General features: G+C 37.9%; 1 protein-coding gene across 1 annotated transcript in view; it reads left to right on the top strand.

Annotated features, from left to right (window-relative positions):
* The first annotated feature begins 248 nt into the window (after positions 1-248).
* Positions 249-19650, top strand: part of THSD7A (thrombospondin type 1 domain containing 7A) — a 417169-nt gene continuing 397767 nt past the window's right edge. The window contains exon 1 of the mRNA XM_077754232.1: positions 249-393. Coding sequence (XP_077610358.1) covers positions 249-393 — 145 coding nt within the window. The remainder of the gene's footprint in view (positions 394-19650) is intronic.

Here is a 19650-nt window from a genome sequence, read left to right as displayed (position 1 = left end):
GGGGCGCCCCTCTCCCCTCCGCTCCTTCCTTTCGTGCCCTGGCGCGCTCACCGCCTCCTGCTTCCAGNGGCCACCGCCGACGCTATTGTTCCCTGGTGGTAAACGAGCTTTCACTCCGTTGCATCTGAAACGAACAATAGCAGGGGAGAGCTTTGCTTTCTGGAGTCCTTGGGAGGACGGAGTGAGGGCGCAGGAAAATCCCCTGCCGACCGCGTTCCGGATCCGGACCCGGAGCGGCTGCGAGCGGCATGGGGCTGCCAGCGAGGCGCTCTGCGGGCCGGCGCCCCGGGGTGCTGCCGCTGCTGCTGCTGCCGCTGCTGCTGTGCCCGGGCGCCTGCGGGGCTGCAGCTCCGGGCCAGGCTGAGGCGCCCACTCCGTATCTGTGGAAGACTGGTAAGTGGGACGGAGCTCCCCTTCTTCTCTTCACCACTGGGTCCATATTGCAAAGCTACGGGGCTTCAGGAGGGACCCCAGTGTCGCTTGATAGGCAGGGTGTACTGGGATCCTAAGGGGAAAAGTATGATTACTAGGGAGCAGATTGGGTCGTGTCCGATGCCATTAGGAAAGAACAACCTAGCAACTAAGAGGCATTAGTGAGTCGCTGGAATGATGTTTCTCTCGCAGCTCTGTGGTTAATGAGGACACCCAACAAGGCGCTTTCATAATGAAGTGCATTCTTGACCTCCGGGTTTTCATTCTACGGAGAGTTCCAGAACTGTATTTCTGGCAAAGACAGGCAAGCAGCTCAGACCCGGTCTTCATTCTGTCTTCAGGCAGTTTGCTCATTGCCATGATACGTGTGGGTACAGAGTTGGATTTGTTAAGTGTAGCTTTGTGATAAGTGGGACACGTGGAATCAAGCCAGGTGAGGGCAGTTCTAACAGCTGAAGGCAGATGGGGCTCCAGTGAGCTCGCCCAGAGAGTGCAGAGATCAGTTCTTAATGAGTGAATTCCGTGATTTTTCAATTGGGCAATTGTACGGATGTTGAGGTTTAAACTTTTCCTGCCTTGAGAATTCTTCTGCTTTGTTTTCAACCAACTAACAAAAGCAGCAACTAATTGTGCCTCAGAAGCTGCAGGCAAAGTGCTGACTAGAGCACCTGGTGGGACAGTGACGGGCAGGAAAACAATACCAAGTGAGGAATTAACTCCCCTTTCTCCAGTGTCTTTTTTCCTCCTCTAAAGGACACTCAGCATTCTTTAGCAGACTTGAAACTCGGCATGTGCATAGAAATGAAGTAGGAAACGTTATTCCTATTGCTTAGCGGTAGAGGTAATTAAGAGTTTCTTGACAATTCGTAAACATTAAGAGAAGGACGCAGTAGAAAGGAGGGAAAAGATGTATTTGTCATGGGATTACAAACAAGTTAGAGTGGGTCTCTTGCCTGGCTCCAACTGTCTGCAAAGACAGGTTAGTGTACTCTACAATTACACTGATATCCTGAAATTTTAAAGAAGCTGGATCTATCCAGAAACTTGAGAAGATGATTGAACAGAAATTTATTTCAATCCAAAGCACCTAGATGTGCCTCAGAATGTTGCCAGAAATAACACCCACACTTTTAAAAAAGCCATTTGGATGGTAGTGTTAGCCATTCTTTTTAAGACTTGGAGTTTAAATGTTAGTTGTTGACTAGTGGATGCAGATGAAATCATATTAATTTATTTCAAATTCAAACAAAGAGTTGAAGACATTCTCTAATTTAGCAAAAGCCATGGTTTTACTTTCAGAAGCTCCGTCAAAACAAAAAACAATCATTAAACTATAATTTACCATTAAATGGTATCATTTGGAGGCTTGGGAAGAGCTACTCCGGTAGGTAAGTACTAGACAAAATAGTACTTGCCTTCTTGAAATTTGTGCTATTAAAGTAAGAAAAGCCAAGCGGTAATTCAGATCGAATAAGAATCCAGGCAGCATTCACTGTTCAGCATCTGAGGTGCCAATCTATGTCAACATAAATGTCATGGTGGGAACACAAGCCAATAAACCATTTAAAATAGTGGAAAACTCTCAGGAGCAAGGATATGGAGACCTTGCTTCCACCGCCAGGGCCAGCCCCGCTAGCCAGGAGAACGTTGGCAGGTTCACTTAACTTTTGACCCCTCGTTGTCTCAGCTGCATATAAATGCGATGATACCTTCTTCTGACTATTCATAGTGTTATGAAGAGCAAATTGGTGAGTTATGAGAAAGTAATCGGTAATTTCGAAGTTACATGCATGTGCAAACAAAAGCTAGTGTGATGAGGGTGATACTGGCATTTCCTTTATGGTGGCCTTTAGTTTGGTGGGGAAAAAAAGTGAATTAAACTGGAGAGGAAAAATTTTCTTCTTTATTTTATTCAAGAGGGAAAGGAGGGTTTGCTATATCTATAAAGAAATTGAGAATTGTTGTCAGAAGAACTCGGGGATATTTCAAGGAGAGGGAAACATTGTAAATGAAAATGTAGAGATGAAAGAATTGTGTTTGTCCATGAAAATAGGAAGAGAATTGGGAGAGACACTGAGGTGAGGTCAGACAGTCCAGGATCTCTATTCCAGTTGTTGAGGCTTGGAACAGCAAATAATAGGGAGTTACATTATTGTTCAGACCACTTAATTACAGGTAGTAGTAAAAGATACACTGGATGAAGAGTTGGGACAGGAACCCTAACACTGTGTTTATCACTAGCAAGCTGTGGTACATTGGCAAAGTCATTTAATGACTTTGGCTCTTGGTTTCTGAGTTTGTAATATTCACTGATTAAAAAAGATGATATCTAAGGGCCTTTTCACCCTTAACATGCTTCATATGTGTGTATAAATATGCACATACATACATCATAAGTGAACATATATACATATATCCACTGTTGATTAACATGTTTATATATAATACATGTACATAATACATAGGTTTATAATACATGATATATGATATCTAATGTATATTATATGAAAGCTTAAGGTATACACTATATGAAAGTTTTATTAAGTCAAGTAACAACAAAGAGTTATTGAGGACTCAGTTATATAAAGTCACTGAGGTAGAGGCTGACTGGAATATTGACATCCCTTCCCTCAAGAAATTCACAATTGAACAATACTGTAAATACATGACAATTACCACACGGTACTATAGTCATGAACAAAGTTCTATAAGAACAGGGAAGTTGTGTAGCTGAAAACGGGGGTTGTAGAGAGCTTTAAAGAGGAGTTAATATTGATAGAGGTTATGGAAGATGAGAGTTGGATTTTTTACACGGGGAGGAGTGGAAGTCCATTTTAAACAGAGCGAAGAAAGAAAATAAAAGTAAAAGCATGACGACATTCTTAAATCTTGAAAGTTCTGGAACTCAAGTCTAGGATGTTTGGTGGGAATGAATTGAGGAATGCCAATTTGATGAGTTGGGGCAGATTGTAATAAAACCTTCAAACTTTGGTAAAGATGTTGGAGTTTTAACCTAAAAGCAAGTGGAAGCTATTGGAAGCTCTGTGCAGAGGACTGATATATTCTTTGCCCAGAATGGAGAGAGATTAAGTGAAGAGTCTAGAGGTCAGTAAGGAGAGGACCTGAGAGCAAAGGAAGTGACGAGGAGAAGGGGGGCTGGGGATCACAGGGCAGAAGTGTCACCTTATCTTCAGAATGTAGGGAACTCTGTACCAAGGAGAGGAGGGACTCATCCCATCAAGACTGCATCATATCTGTGCCCCATTCCTTGAGGCAGAGGATGTGAAGAAGGAAGAGCTGATGTCCTGGGGTTAGTGAAGAAGAATATCCATTTACTCTCAATATACCAAACTTGAGGAGTAATCTGTTCAAATGAATAGACCTAGTGGGAAAACTGGTGACTGGATGGGTAGCTTAAGAGAAAGAGCCTGAGACTGTAGACTCGGAACTCAACAAATGTATAATATTTCAAAGCATGGTAGTTGGAGGGATCACTAAAATAAGAGAAGTACTGAAAAGAGTGGCCAGGGTACTTCACAGAGAATATTGTTATTTAAAGGGCCACTGTTGAGGAGAGACCAGTAGAAGAGTCAGAGAAAGTACGGTCAGAACAGGTCCAAGGAAAATGGCAATCAGTGCTAAATGGAAGAAGATATTTTATGAAGGGGATGGTGACAAAAGGTATAAAACATTTCTGAAAGACTGGAATGGAATTATGAAATATTTCAGCAATGACTGAATAAAAGGGGGAATTTGTAAGGTAACTATCAGTGTTTTGGGAAAGGATGGTTTAACTGGAGTGATAGAGCTAGGAGGAACTTATTTGAATAATGAATAAGGTAATGAAAAAGGTACAATATTGATAAAGTCTAATAGCCAAGGGATATTTACTTCGCTACACTTTTTTTTAATAATGAAGACCTCAGAATATAAGATATTAAAAATACTTATTAAAATACAGAAGTTAAATATTTTAACAGTTTTGTGTAAGATTTTTTTGAGAGGTAACGTATTTGTGTGGATAATTAAAAACATATTTTATAAACATAGAGGTAAAGCACTTTATTATTAGAAGATAAATAATTACTGATAAGTGCTAGTTTTTCCCACTTTAATAGTCGACAATATGGAATTTTCTCAGTAGTAACTATGTCTCATATTTTACTGGCATTTCTAAATTAAGAATATGAATGCATTTGGTAAGGTACGATTGACTTAACATGAATAAGACAGAAAACAGTGAATGAATACCTACAACTTTTATCAACTTCTGTCATAGATATATTTTCCGAAAGGTCTTAATGAAGTAATTGTATTTATTATTTTTTTAAACTGATGTTTAGTTGATGTATAATGTTATATTGGTTTCAGGCAAATAATATAGTGATTTGAACAGGTTTATACATTAGGCTGTACTCACCATAAGCGTAGCTACCATCCGTACCATACACTACCACTAAGATATCACCGACTACATTTCCTATGCTGTACCTTTTATTCCTGTGATTTATTCATTCCACAACTGGAAGCCTGCATCTCCCACTGTCCTCCACCTGTTTTATCCATCCACTCACCCCCTTTCCTTTGGCAACCATTGGTTTGTTCTCTGTATTTATGGTTCTGTTTCTGCTTTCTAAGTTTTATTTACTCATTTGTTTTGTTTTTTAGATTTCAAATAGAAGTAAAATTATATGGTATTTGTTGTTTTCTGTCTGACTTATTTCACTTAGTATATTACTCTGTAGGTCCATCCATGTTTTAACAAATGGCAAGATCTCATCCTTTTTTGTGACTCAATAATATTCTTTTTTCTTTTCTAATTTTTTAAAATGGTTTATTTATTTCTGAGAGAGAGAGATCATGAGCAGGGGAGGGCCAGACAGAGAAGGAGACACAGGATCTGAAGGAGGCTTCAGGCTCTGAGCTGTTAGCACAGAGCCCAATGCAGGGCTCTAACCCATGAACCATGAGATCATGACCTGAGCCAAAGTCGGACGCTTAACCAACTGAGCCACCCAGGTGCCCCGTGACTCAGTAATATTCTATTGTGTGTGCCGTGTGTGTGTGTGTGTGTGTGTGTATGCCTTCTTTATTCATAGACACTTGGTTGTTTCCATTTTTGGGGTATTGTAGATAATGCTGCATTAATATAGGGTGTATATATGTTTTGAATTAATGTTTTCATGTCTTTTCTTCTATTTACCCATTTGTGGAATTGTTGGATATCAGAGTCCTATTTTTAATTTTTTGAAGAATCTTCATACTGTTTTCCACAGTGGCTCAACCAATTTACATTTCCACCAACAGTGCAGGAGGGCTCCTTCCCGCCCCTCCCCCGCCATATTCTTGACAGTGTTGATTATTTCTTGCCTTTTTTATTTTAACTATTCTGACAGGTAGAAAATGATAGCTGATTGTAGTTTTGCTTACATTTCCTTGATTATTAGTAACTTTGAGCATCTTTTCTTGTGTCAGTTTCCCATCTTGGTAGGTCTTCTTTGGAAAAATGTTTGTTTATTCAGGTGTTCTGCCCATTTTAATCAATTCTTGTGGTTTTCTGATGTTGAGTTATGTAAGTTCTTTATATATAATTTGGATATTAACTTCTTATCGGATATATCATTTGCAAATATCTTCTCCCATTCAGGAGGTTGGCTTTTGATTTTATTGATGATTTCCTTCACTGTGCAAAAGATTTTAATTTTGATATAGTCCCAAATTGAGTCCCAAATTTTTGTAACAAGGAAATGACCCTGAAATCCAAAAAAAAGTACACACTAGCTATTGTTCAGAATTGAGGGGATTAAGATATTTATCTGTTTGAATTTTCTCTCAAGAAAATCACTTCTCACACTAAACACTTTCAAACTAAGTTCATGAAATGCAAGACAATACTATTAACAATAGTCACTGTGTCCTTTACACAGTTAATTGTGTGTAAAACAATCTCTTACTTCTTCAATATAAAATAAAATAAGTTGGGGCGCCTTGGTGGCTTAGTCAGTTAAGCCTCTGACGTTGGTTCAGGTCATGATCTCGCAATCCATGGGTTCAAGCACCACACTGGGCTCTGTGCTGACAGCTCAGAGCCTGGAGCCTGTTTGAAATTCTGTGTCTTCCTCTCTCCCTGCCCCTCCCCAGTTTGTGCTCTGTCTCTCTCTGTCTCAAAACTAAATAAACGTTAAAAAAATAAAAGTAAGGGGCGCCTGGGTGGCTTAGTCGGTTGAGCGTCCGACTTTCACTTAGGTCATAATCTCGCGGTTCTGGGTTCGAGCCCCGTGTCGGACTCTGTGCTGACTGCCAGCTCAGAGCCTGGAGCCTGTTTCAGAGTCTGTATCTTCCTCTATCTCTTACCCTCCCCTGCTCACGCTGTCTCTCTCTCTCTCCTAGAAATAAATAAAAAAATATTAAAACAAAATAAAAGTAAGTATTATTCTTTTCTTTCATGTACTTGTCTTAATATAAAATATTATGTAGTGCATATGGAATAATATTAATCCTAATTCTACCATTCATTAAATAACAAAAGAAAGAGGAATGTCCTTCCAGGTAGTAGTAACATGAGGGTGGCATTATCCTAATAAGTGTTTTGCACTTCAACTGTGCTTCAGTTGGAATGTGGCATAGTTTGCTCATTAAATGGAAGACAGAGAGTAGAGTGGACAGAGTATGGGCATCAATGTCAATTAGTCCAGAGCAACATGGAACATGATGCTGTATTTCATCCATGTCATAAAATTATGTCATCTTCTTGAATCTTTATCTTTTATCTCTAATATGGCTAAATATATGTATTATATACAGGTTTTCTGAGGTTTATTTAAATAAGGTAGCATATATATCAGTGGAATATTTGATTAGAACTTCAGTAAGTGGCATTTTTTATTATTTCTATTTTTCTGTTACATAATACAGTGGCGACTTAATTTTATGACCTGGAACAAGTCCAGTAATGTGCATTAGCTTTCTTGAAATCACTTATTTGGTAAGTGCACTAGAAATTACAAATTGATACAGTTACAGTGCTAGATACTTGATCAGATTATAAGAGATGCAGCATTGTAGGATAGAAAGAACACACATTTTGGGATCAGACAAACCACTGTTTAAATCTGCCTCTACCTTACTGGTCAAGTTACTTAAACTCTCTGGTTTGGTTTTCTCACCTTAGAATGGTGACAGAAATTCTGAAGTGCAAGGCCATTTACAAAGTTTTGACTGGTAGTAAATGGAAAGTGTCTAGCACAGTGCCCTAAATGTGGTGGATGTTCAAAAAATATTCTCTTTCCATTCTTTATCTTTCTTCCCTTTTTAAAATTATTTTATTACTATATTTTTAATGTTTTATTTATTTCTGAGAGAGAGAGAGAGAGAGAGTGTGTGAGCAGGGGAGGGTCAGAGAGAGAGGCAGACACAGAATCTGAAGCAGGCTCCAGGCTCTGAGCTGTAAGCACAGAGCCCGACACGGGGCTCGAACCCACGAACCGTGGGATCATGACCTGAGCCAATGTCAGATGTTTAACTGTCTGAGCCACCCAGATGCCCCTCTTTCTTTCCTTAAAAATGACATAACAGGCAGTAATTTTACAAATTCAACACATTTATCTGTCTTCTCCAATCAAGGTGCACCATGAAAACAAATAAAACTAGGAAGAGAGGTGGTATTATCATAGGCCCATCTTTTTTACTACTTTGACACTTAGATGTAGACAGCATGGAGCACAGATCATAAAAATATTTTGAACAGCAAACTGAGGGTGAATTATATAAATAGAAATTTTTATATGTCATTTTGTGCTGTATTTCAAAGGCTTTCTCAAGAATCTGAAATGTTAGATTCCTGAAAGTGTCTTGTGACCAATGCCTTCCAACCTAAATGATTTCACAGAATTGTTTTTATATCTTTGTTAATTTTGCTTATTAGATGATCATTTAAATGCTTTTAAAAAAGTAAGTTTATTTATTTTGAGAGAGAGAGAGTAAACGCAAGCAGGGGATGGGCAGAGAGAAGGTGAGACAGAATCCCATTCAGGCTCCGCACCATCAGTGCAGAGCCCAATCTGGGCCTTAACCTCCAGAACTGTGAGATCCTGGCCTGAGGTGAGATCAAAAGTGAGACATTTAACTCACCACGCCCCTACATACATTTTTAAAAAGTAAAGTTTCTGTCTTGTTTCCCTACCCTTGTTTCTTAGTATTTATAACCCAGTTCAAAATTCATTAAGAGCTTATTGATTGCATCAAAAAGTGAAATGCTCAGGTGGTTTTGTGAAATTTTACTATCTTAATGGACTGTAGTAACTCAGGTCACTCATTATGCAAATTGTAGATGGGTACCTGGTTTGCAAAATAATAGAAGCCCCAGTCAGGGCTGAGGTTGACTGCTTTAGAGCAGCACATGGCCACATTCTTTCCTGAATATTATTATAACATAGAAAAACTGGTCTGATGGTGGTGGGATGAGATACTGACCTCCTGACTAGGTTATTGGGGAAGTGTGGTTTGCTTTGCATGCTTTTCTAAGGAAACGGAGCCTCTTAAACTCTCATGTAAGTCAGATTGGTAACCCTGGGCAGTGAGATATCTCTGGGAAGGGGTGAGTGAAAGCCTCTGTCTGGTGAATGGGCTCTCTCAGAATTAAGTGGTCCTTAATGAAAGAAACATTAGGGAAGTGTTATCCAGAAAATACATTTTCTTATCACAAGAACATCACAGAGTGTGAGTTAGAGGTGCCAATGAGTCATAAGGTAGAGGTTTTTCTTCTATTTCTTTGTCATCAACACTCCATACTTGACACTTTAGGATGCATTAAAATGATGAAAAATAAAGGAATTTGCATTTAATCCTCAGGTATCCAAGCAATAAGAAAAACAGTGTTTAGAGGAAGTGAAATAACAATTAAGCACATGTTGGGAAAGAGTGGAGGAAATATGGTAGTGCTGAAAACAGCAATACTAAGAAGTAATCCATCTACTGCTTGTGATACATAACTGGGCCTAACCAAAAGGATGTCCTTTAATCTTCCAGAAGCACTATTGACCATATTGATATTTTGCATAGTTGACCATTATGAAATCAGAATCTCTAGGGTATTATTTTTAATGTATCAGAGCTATGCTATGAGAAAATAAATGAGGAGATGTGGGGAAAAGGCAGAAATGTGCTTCATGTCCATGTAATTGGATAATGTTGATGGGGGAGACTCCATGTCTCTTGAGCTGTCAGAGATCATGCACATAGAATTTACTGAGTCATCTCCATAAATCCAGGAGAAGCTATGGATGGCTCTCAAGACTTGGGGAGAAAATGAGACATTATAAGACAATAACACAACAAGAAGAGAAAGGTGGAAACAGGCAAATATTCTACATTCTTTTAAAAATTATTTTTAATAGGCTTTACTTTCTGAGTGTTTGTAGGTTTACAAAAAACTAACCAGAAAGTGCTGAGTTCTCGTATACTCTTCATTCTTCTCCCATTTCTCCCTATTATTGACATCTTCCATCATTGTGGTACATGTGTACCATTGATGAACCAGTATCGATACATTATTATTACTAAAATCCATAGTTTATAGTAGGGTTCAGGCACTCAGATACATTCTGTGGTTTTAGACAGATATATAATTACATGTGCCTAGTAACACATGTATCCACCATTATAGTATTATACAGAGTTGTGTCATTGCCATAAAAATCCTCTGTGTTTGACCTATTCATGCCTCAATCCATTCCACTGTCTTTCCAAATGTCTGGTAATCACTGCTATTTTTATCTTCTTATGTCTCCATACTTGTGCTTTTCTTGGAATATCATGTAGTTGGAACCACAAAGTGTGTAGCCTTTTCTTTCACTTTTTAATTATGCATTAGGTTTTTTTCTATGTCTTTTCATGGCTTGATCCCTCATTTCCTTTTATCACTGACTAATATTCTGCTGTATGGATATAGCACAGTTTATTTATCCATTTACCTATTGATGGGCATCTTCATTGCTTCCAAGGTTTGGCATTCTGCATAAAGCTGCTGTAAACATCTGTGTACACATTTTTGTGTGAATACGTATTTATCTCTGTTGTGGGGAGACCAAGGAGCACAGTACTGGATCATATGGTGAAGAGCATGTTTAATTTTGTTAGGAACTGTCTTTCAAAGTGGCTCTACCATTTGCATTCCCACCATCAGTGGATGAGAGTTCCCGGTGCCCCACATCCTGGCCAGTGTTGTCAGTATTTTGAATTTTAGCTGTTTTAATGTGTGTAGTTGTGTGTCATTGTTTTAATTTTCTGTGCTTTAATGATACGTGGTGTTGAGCATCACTTTTTCATCTGCTTGTCATCTGTCTTCTCTGCTGAGGAGTCTGTAGTCCTTCTACCATATGTATAGTAGCAAGAACAGGTGGAACCTGCAGATGGCTGAGTTCAAAGTCTCAGTCTTAACCTGGGCTGCACATGCTTCGTTTGTTATTGCCCTGATGATACGGCTCTTACTAACAAGTATTTTATAAAGAGAGAATACACATGGAAATTAAGTAAATAAACAATAAATGGGGATGAGCCTACACTTTGTCTTGGTTCTACCTCGAGGGGAACACCTTGGGAGAGAGTTTGGAAGTGATAAACGGTATCTTGAACTGGAAAGAAAGGGTGTGATAGATTAAAGGTTAAATTGAGCCTGTAAGCTTGTGAGATTTCCTCTTTTTTTAAAATGAATTCTTAACAGTTTTTTTTTTAATGTTTATGTACTTATTTTGAGAGAGAGAGGAGTCAGAAAGTGAGAAGCAGAGGAGCAGAGAGGGAGAGAGAGAATCCCAAGCAGGCTCTGAGCTGTCCATGTAGAGCTCGATGTGGGGCTCTATCCCACGAACTGTGAGATCATGACCTGAGATGAAATCCAAAGTCAGACCCTTAGCCCCACTCAGCTACCCAGGGCCCCCAAGCTTGTGAGATTTTCAAGTGCACTATGTGCAGGCTGCATCTCTAGCTGACTCTGTTGTGGTTAATTACATAGTTGCATATCTGTTATTCCTTGCTCGGGGCGGAGGCAGGCAAACAATTGTTGTGCAGTGTCCTGCTGAACTTCTGGGAAACTGTGAAGTCCCTTGTTCTGAACCCCTGCTAAGCTGAGCTGTCAAGGCAGCCTGCTGCTCAGCTTGCTTCCACAAACCCTTCCACGGACACAGAATGTGGAGCACTCCCAGAATGGGGCTAGTAGACGGTGGCTCAGAAGTGGATCGTGTGTGCACAAATACAGTACACTACCCAGGTAGTTAACTGAGAACTATGGAGAGAGCTTGCTGGACAGTTAATTTTCCCAAGCAAATGTATCAAGCCTAGGCATTGATTACCATAAGCATTCCTATTAGTAGTGGGAATACTTAAACTCACGCTGTATGTCTGACTTTTGCTTAGGTCATGATCTCGCAGTTCGTGGGTTTGAGCCCCGTGTCGGACTCTGTGCTGACCGCCAGCTCAGAGCCTGGAGCCTGTTTCAGTCTGTGACTCCCTCTCTCTCTGACCCTCCCCTGCTCACGCTGTCTCTATCTCTCCTGGAAATAAATTAAAAACAAAAAATTAAAAAAAAAAACAAACTCACGCTGTATGGCCAATGCAGGGCTTTTCAAATTTGCCATGTTGTCTGGATAAAAAGTTATCCCTTGAGTTGGAATAGCAGTAGCAGTAACAGCACCTACTGAGTATTGTAGATGGTTGTGTTTGCGAGTATGTTCTATGATATGCCTGCTAAAGAATGGCATCAGAACACAAATACTGCTGATTTGGGTTCTACTATTTAAAGATTATTTTTGTTTTCTCTCTCAAAATCAGCAGAACTGTGTCAGAGGAGTTTGTCCATTGTATTCATTTACTTCCACTTGACAATGAAAGAGGTTAGTTGCAAAGAATTGAAGCCATTGCTTGAGATTAAAGAGGTATTGGTTGCTACGTAGTAAAATAGATATTTATGTGTATTTGTGTATGTAATGAATGAAATGTTCAAGAATCAACTTCTGAGACAGATATGAATCTTGACCCAATTTTGTACTTTATTAAGAATTTGAACTCAAATCTCTGTCTCTCATTTGTCAGCCATGCCCTAGGTATGATACTAGTATCTACCTCTTCAGATTGTTTTAAAGATATCTTGAGACAAAACTGTATAGCAGTTAGATGGTGTCTGGCTCACGTCCGTACTCAGTAAATCAGTAAATCTTTTACTTGTGATCCTGGCGTGAACTACAAATGGCTTCTCACAGAGCTAGAGTTTGTCTCTCGATCCCACTCTGTTTTATTCTTCATTTTGATTCTTCTTCAATCTGCATGTGCATTTCAGGTTTCTCTGCATCTGGCATTATTCTGCTTTTACATGCTGTCAGGGCCAGTACATAGTTGCAAAGCCCTCAGCTTTGCTGTTAGCAGAGTTGTTCAAAGTATAGTTTTAGAACACAGAGACATTCAACCTCAGCCTTTTATTTTTACTTGTGTTTGTACATATTTTTGCCATGCAGGAAATGCTAGCGGTGTGATTCTTTAAGTGGGACTGTGCATTCCAAAATTCCTTTGTGTGGAAACACCTAAGATTATTTTTGGCAAGACTTTCCTGGTCTGTGATGATGTGAGTGAAAGGGTGTAGGAAGTGAACAGTGAATGCTGACGTATCCTCTCTCACAGTGCTCTTTTCTCTCCTGAAGTACATACCCCCCCGTATGTATGTATGTATGTATAAACATATGTACATCGTGTGTATGCTCTGTGTATGTATATACATGTCATGTATATAGATACCCTACATATATATATATATATATATATACCTCAACATATCAAAGTCTTCTGAAAGTGATTCTCAACTTGGAGGAGTGGTATTCACCTGTTACATGCTCAATACAAACTGTTTTTTCTGTACATTCTCTAAAGTTTATAATTTGTAGGCTTTTGATAGAATTCTAATACTAATTCAATACATCATTACAATCATACTAGTGCAAATATATGCACACATACTTCTATGCATAAATATATGCACATGTAATAGTACAGTCATTTATGGCTATTACTACACAGGACTTCATGATTTATTTGGCATTATGGAAGTTATTATACTGCCTCAAATGTTATAGCGATATTAAAGTGCTGACTTTTGAAAATGTGCACAATTATGAATACTTTCACTAAAATATTAATTATTCAAAAAGTTATATTAACAATTTATTTTAAAAAATTATCTCAGACTCTGTGCTCATCAAGAGCTCACTCTAATAAATGATCTTAATATACCTTTCATTAGTTTATAGCTTTTATTTTAAGATCCTTTTATGTCTCACCCTCTTCCTGTATTTGCCACTTTGGTGCCTGAACAATGTCTTCAGACTGCCATGCCTGCACCAATTTCCATGAAGTACTTTTTTAAAATTTTTTAAAAATGTTTATTTTTGAGAGAGGGAGAGAGAGAGCACAAGGGTGGGGAGGGCAGAGAGGGAGACACAAAATCTGAAGGAGGCTTCCAGGCTCTGAGCTGTTAGCACAGAGCTTGATGCAGGACTTGAACCTACAAACTCCAAGATTATGACCTGAGCTGAAGTCGAACACTTAACTGACTGAGCTGCACACGCATCCCAGAAGTACTTTTCTTCTAATAGCAGCTGCCATTAGGATGTCATTTAGATAATATATTAGTTGTAAATTTTTTACATTAATTATATTATTAAGGCAGTATTGGTAAGAGACCCAGGTGGAATATTTTGTATTAACTGTTGTTTTTTTATATACGTGGGTTCAGTATATTAAATGTGTTTTCAAGTTGTGATATTTTTATCTTAAGATGGGTAAGATGAGTTTTTTGGGACATAACCCTATCATAAATATAGAAATATTTGTATGTATGTGTTTGTGCATACTTTATGCACACTTATATTAACTATGTGTATTATATATAATATATTCTTTTTCTATAGGAAATATATTTCATTCAGAACCACTATATTACACAACTTCAGGGACTCCAGTCACAGAATTCGGTGACCTTTTTCTTCATGTATGTGTCTATCTGTTCACTTACGTAAAACAAACAAGCATGTAGTGCGTTTTTTTTTTTGTTTGTTTTGTTTTGTTTTGTTTTTTACAGCAGACTTGGTGCTGGGGACCAAGTGTGAATGGCATACGGACCCGCCACTCCTGAAGCTTCCTGTCACATGTAAATAATTGTTGTCTAGGAAATTTACTGCAAAAATGGAAACATAAATACATGTGGAACAGAGAAAGTGATTATTATCTTGAAGAAGGAGACAGGGAAGGGGAGATTTCATAAAACACACGCTTGAAAAATAAACAGCTTGCCAGAAGGACAAATGGCTAGGTAGAGTGGAGCTCTTGTGAAGAAATTAAATGGAATGTGTGTTGAGGGACAGTCAGAGGTTCTGAGGCATAAAAACTCGGGGTGAGTTGGGAATGGAAGGGTGAGTGCATGTGTGGAGAGCAGCTAGGGCCACACTGAGTGGAACACAGTAGAAGCCAGGTTTTTGTTTGATTTATGAATCTAGGAGCCCACATCTCTTTAGTTGGATAAAACGTTGCCAAGAATGAAACAGTGTATTTGCAAATGTTAAGTCATGTGAATTTATAAATTTTAGAAGAATGTTAATTGTGTAAATGAACTATTACAATTCTTGCAAACTTTCTATGAGAAACCCCATCTTTAGGTAATGACAATTAAACATAGTCATTTGAAAGGTAGAGTATCCTTTTCAGTTTACGTATAAGGGTGATTAGGTATGTTACTTTCCTCTGTGGTTTTGATTAGACCACTGTGAAAATTAAACCTTAAATCTGTGTATTTCTCTGTTTGGATCAATGAGTGAGAACATAAATGAGTGAGGTGCACCAGGGATGCTGAGGGGGCTTGCTCTTTTCTGTGTGGACATGGGCAACTGAACAAGCAGCCCCCTTCCCCTACGGTGGGTCTGTCATTTGCCATCATTTAGAGATGGGGTTCATTTAAAAAAAATGTCATAAGAGACAACACTGTTGACCACATAACCTATCTAGTAAGTCAGTTGGATTATGCGAAATAGTTTACACACTCTGCCTCTGGCAATCATATGAGGTGTTCAGAAATCTGAAGTTTGAATACAGGGGTGGAAAAGCGATTAAAAGGGTACCTTTTGGAGTTTTAGAGAATGACCACATGAGAATATATGGAATGCTGAAATGAAATTCAAGTTTCTGAAGAGTCCTGTTTCCGGCCAACATCAACATTTCCCTCCACCTCCCTACATGCTCTGCTTCATTAGTTCTCATTAGTTAACAGCCCCATGGAAGTCGAGAAGCTAGCAGAGGGAAGCCATCTGCTGCCCGGGGCTGGTGAGTGTAATCACAGAACTGCAGCAAAAATCGTAGGTTCAATAGCTCTATAAAACAGCTTCTTCTGACACTTTTCAGTGGTGACTACACATCTTTAATGGGAGAGTCATCAAAGTGAATTTGGATTTATGGAATAAACTAATTCACATGGAAAGCTTTGACTGCTGCTAAGATACATTTCTCTCTGTGTCTCTCACTGCAAGATTTAATGTAATTTCTTCAGTTCCCTTGGCTTGTTCTGTAAGAGAACTGGCTTTGAACTGCTTCAGCTGTGAATATCCCACAAGAAGAGAATAAATATTAGAGAGCAGTCAAGGTGTTCTTTCAAACTTGATTGATCAAGCACTGCAGCACCATGGACATCATGACATGTAAAATGATGATGAAAGTTTTCTGAGCTTTCAAGAACATTCTTTTCTAAGTAATTTTCTATCTTGGTAGTACGATCCAGAAGCTAAATTAATTTGATGTAATAAAATATGTGGAAATTAGAGGAGTGAGTCTTGTGCTATATCATTATATGTAAGATGAATTTTCTTTGTTGGTAATATGCTGAATATTGGAATTGCTATCATAAAGCTGGTTTTTAAACAACTTTATCAGGTACAAAAGTTGTGTATCCTTCATCACAGTCAATTTTACAACATTTTCATTGCCCCTCCCCAAAAGTCTGAACCTTTAAATTCTCCATTCTTTCTTATCAGGCCCAATCCTAGGTAGGAACTAATCTACTTACTATGTCTATAGATTTGCCTTTTCTGGACACTTTTTTTACAAATGTAATAAAACCTTGTTTAGTTTTTTGTTACTGGTTCATTTTACTTAGCATGTTTTCAGGGTTCATCCATGTGGTATTGTGTGTCAGTATCTTAATTCCTTTTATTGCTGAATAACATTACATTGTGTGGATATGCCACGTTTTGGGCTGTTTCCACTTTTGGGCTATAATATAGAATGCTGCTGTGAACACTCATGTACAGGTTTTTGTGTGGACATATTTTTTCATTTCTCCTGAATATATACTTAAGAGTGGAATTTCTGGGTCCTATGGTAACTTTGTATTTTATGATTAGAGGAACTGCCAAACTGGACTTTTTTTTTTTTTTTTCAACACAGCACTATACACATTTTGTTTTCCAGTAACTTCAATTATGATTTAGTTGTCATTCAGGCACACACTCTGAAGTTCCAATGAAGATATTGTTGTATAATTAGAAGGTTAAGTAGTTAGAAAATATAGCAAAGTGGTATAGGGAACCTAGTTTATAAGGACCGAAGCAAAGCACATTTAGGAGGAAAATACGCTGAAGGAGTCATGAGCACATTTGATATGATGCCTGTAAACAGCTCCTTTTGGGTTTTTGATCTGATAATACAGTGAAGTCTTCAGTAAAGGAGGAAAAAAGTAAGGATGAAGGAGATGTGATGACTTAGAGAGGCTGACTCAGTGACAGGTATTTAAAATGCACAGAGAAATCTAAGTGATACTAAAAAATTCATGTGTTAATGCATTTTAGAAGTTACCCATTTGGTTTTTACAGCTTAGTGGATGTAGTAACACAACTGCTGTGCTCTCCTGGTGTTCTACAGTTCTCTAAATATTTATATCACATGTTCTTTTACTAATTTCTTACAATTTCTTCATTATTATAGGGTAGGAAGTAACACCCTTCTTTAATGAAAGAGTAAACTCAGGTACCTACAGCTAAGGGATTTGACCCAAACCCTACTCTTATTATAAAACTACCAGCCAAAACAAGCATCTTGGTGACCTACATACACTAGTATTTTAATTGAAGAGGGAAAAGTAAGGATACTTTAGGGAAAATCTTCAATTGTGTAGAGTAAGTTTCAAATATTTAAATGAGCATTATATGGTATAATTAACAGACAATAATAGAAAACTTTTTCTTAATGCTTTCAGACAAGCATAGGTAAATAGAATAATTACAGGTTTGTAATATTTGTATATAGGTTGACTATTTGATGTCCCGACTGAGGATTTGACGGTGCTTTTGAGATTTTAATGTTGATTTTTATAGATTCCTTCAGTTTTGTGACATAGAATAATACATATTTTATCTAAACAATTTATTGTCTTATAATAAAATATAAATATGTATTCATATTCCATGTTGCAGTGAATCTGACCACTGAAAAATATACAGAGCTGCGTCAAGTGATCATTTAGTATTTAGTTTCAGTATATTGATGTTCCCCCCTTGTATCTCTTTTAAAAAAAGTGATCTGTAGATTTAAACTGTGGATTTTCTTGACAGGATAACACAGAAGTTTATACTGGACACCATATAACAAACATCCTAAACCCCTCTTTACCTTTCCTGAAATATCCCACAGAGCTTCTTTTTCTTCTTCTCCTGCTCACACACTCTCCTTCTCTCCCGTGGTCTTACACACACCCATGCACACTTACACATAACCTCATTTATCTCTCCTTACCCTCAAAGTTCTCTTTACTAAGCTCTTTCTTTCCCTTCTCTCCCACCTTCCCAGTCTGACCATCTGTGCTGTGGTTTGGTACACTATTGCAGTTTACCTTTATTTCAGGGAATCATTTTCCAAGTGTATAAACTGACAAAATTTCTTGAATAGGGATATTAGCAACAATAGAAGTGCTGACTTTTGCAGTGTCCTGTACAGAGAGACTTAGATTCCAGCTGTAGTTTTCTTTCCCAAAAGAGACAAAGTAAAAACCTGCTGGCATCATTACATTTGTCTACAGGCGACTAAACTATGATATATATTCAGTGTGGACTCCTCTATGGGATACAGCTGTGAAATGAGCTAAAATTTATTATTGAAAGGAAAAGAACTAGTGTGAATTTATTCTAATGAGATTCTTTGCCAACATTACAGTAAATAGGCTTTGGAAACATTTTCATTCTGTCTCTTGTTCTTTAAAAATGACTTTTCTGAAGATACTATATAAGGGCATGTGATAAAAGAGATGAATATTAAGACTGTCAGTATTTAGAGATTTATGTGGATAGGTTTCTCCTACTACCCATGTGATAAGATTTTTAATTTGAGTTCAGATCTATGTTCATTTCCTACTAAATATCGAACCTATATGAAAAGTCCCTCTTGACAGAGGGAATGAAGACTTCTAAATGCATCATGAACACAGTGTAGAAGCATTTTGTGACTTCAGTATAAAATACACTACCAGAAAGCACTTTTACCCCTGAGGAAAACTTCGAGTATTTTTTCCATTTTGGAGATTTTTCTGTAGTTTTTGTACAGTGCCTAACCCTTATTTTAAGTTACCGTGTGTGTGTGTGTGTGTGTGTGTGCACATACATACTGGCGCACACATTTAATGTTTCTCTTGATTAATGTGCGCAGGAAATTTGGCGTCTTAATCAAAGTCTGCTTAATGGACAGAAGAGACATTAAGTACAAAGTTTTAAAATTCTATAAATGAATAAAACATACTTAATACTAGCACGTTGCAGATAATTTAATCTGTAGTTTATCATGATGCGTAAATGTCTCCAGAAGGTTGAAATGCACCAGAACCTTGACTGGGAACAAAAATTTATTGCTGTAATAGAACTCTGAGGAAGTTCTCCAAGAAATTTTTATTTGGTAGCATATGCTGAATTAAACCATATTCGAGGAGTCTTTCAGTCTTTTTCATTTAATTTTGAATTACTTTTAAGGCATATTTTGAAGTGTTAGTATTTTTCTAAATGATTTTCTACATTCAAAAATTTACAGAGACCCATATATCCTACTCACATCCACACTGTTGAGAGTTGAAACTTAACCATTCTAGGGCTGTGTTGACATCTTCAGGATTTTGCATGCATGTACACGTATTTGGTTTTATGTAATTTTTAT

This window comes from Crocuta crocuta, unplaced genomic scaffold (assembly GCF_008692635.1).
Source record: "Crocuta crocuta isolate KB4526 unplaced genomic scaffold, BGI_CrCroc_1.0 scaffold292, whole genome shotgun sequence".
In the NCBI taxonomy this organism is placed as follows: Eukaryota; Metazoa; Chordata; class Mammalia; order Carnivora; family Hyaenidae; genus Crocuta; species Crocuta crocuta.
This window is presented reverse-complemented; position numbering and strand designations above follow the sequence as displayed.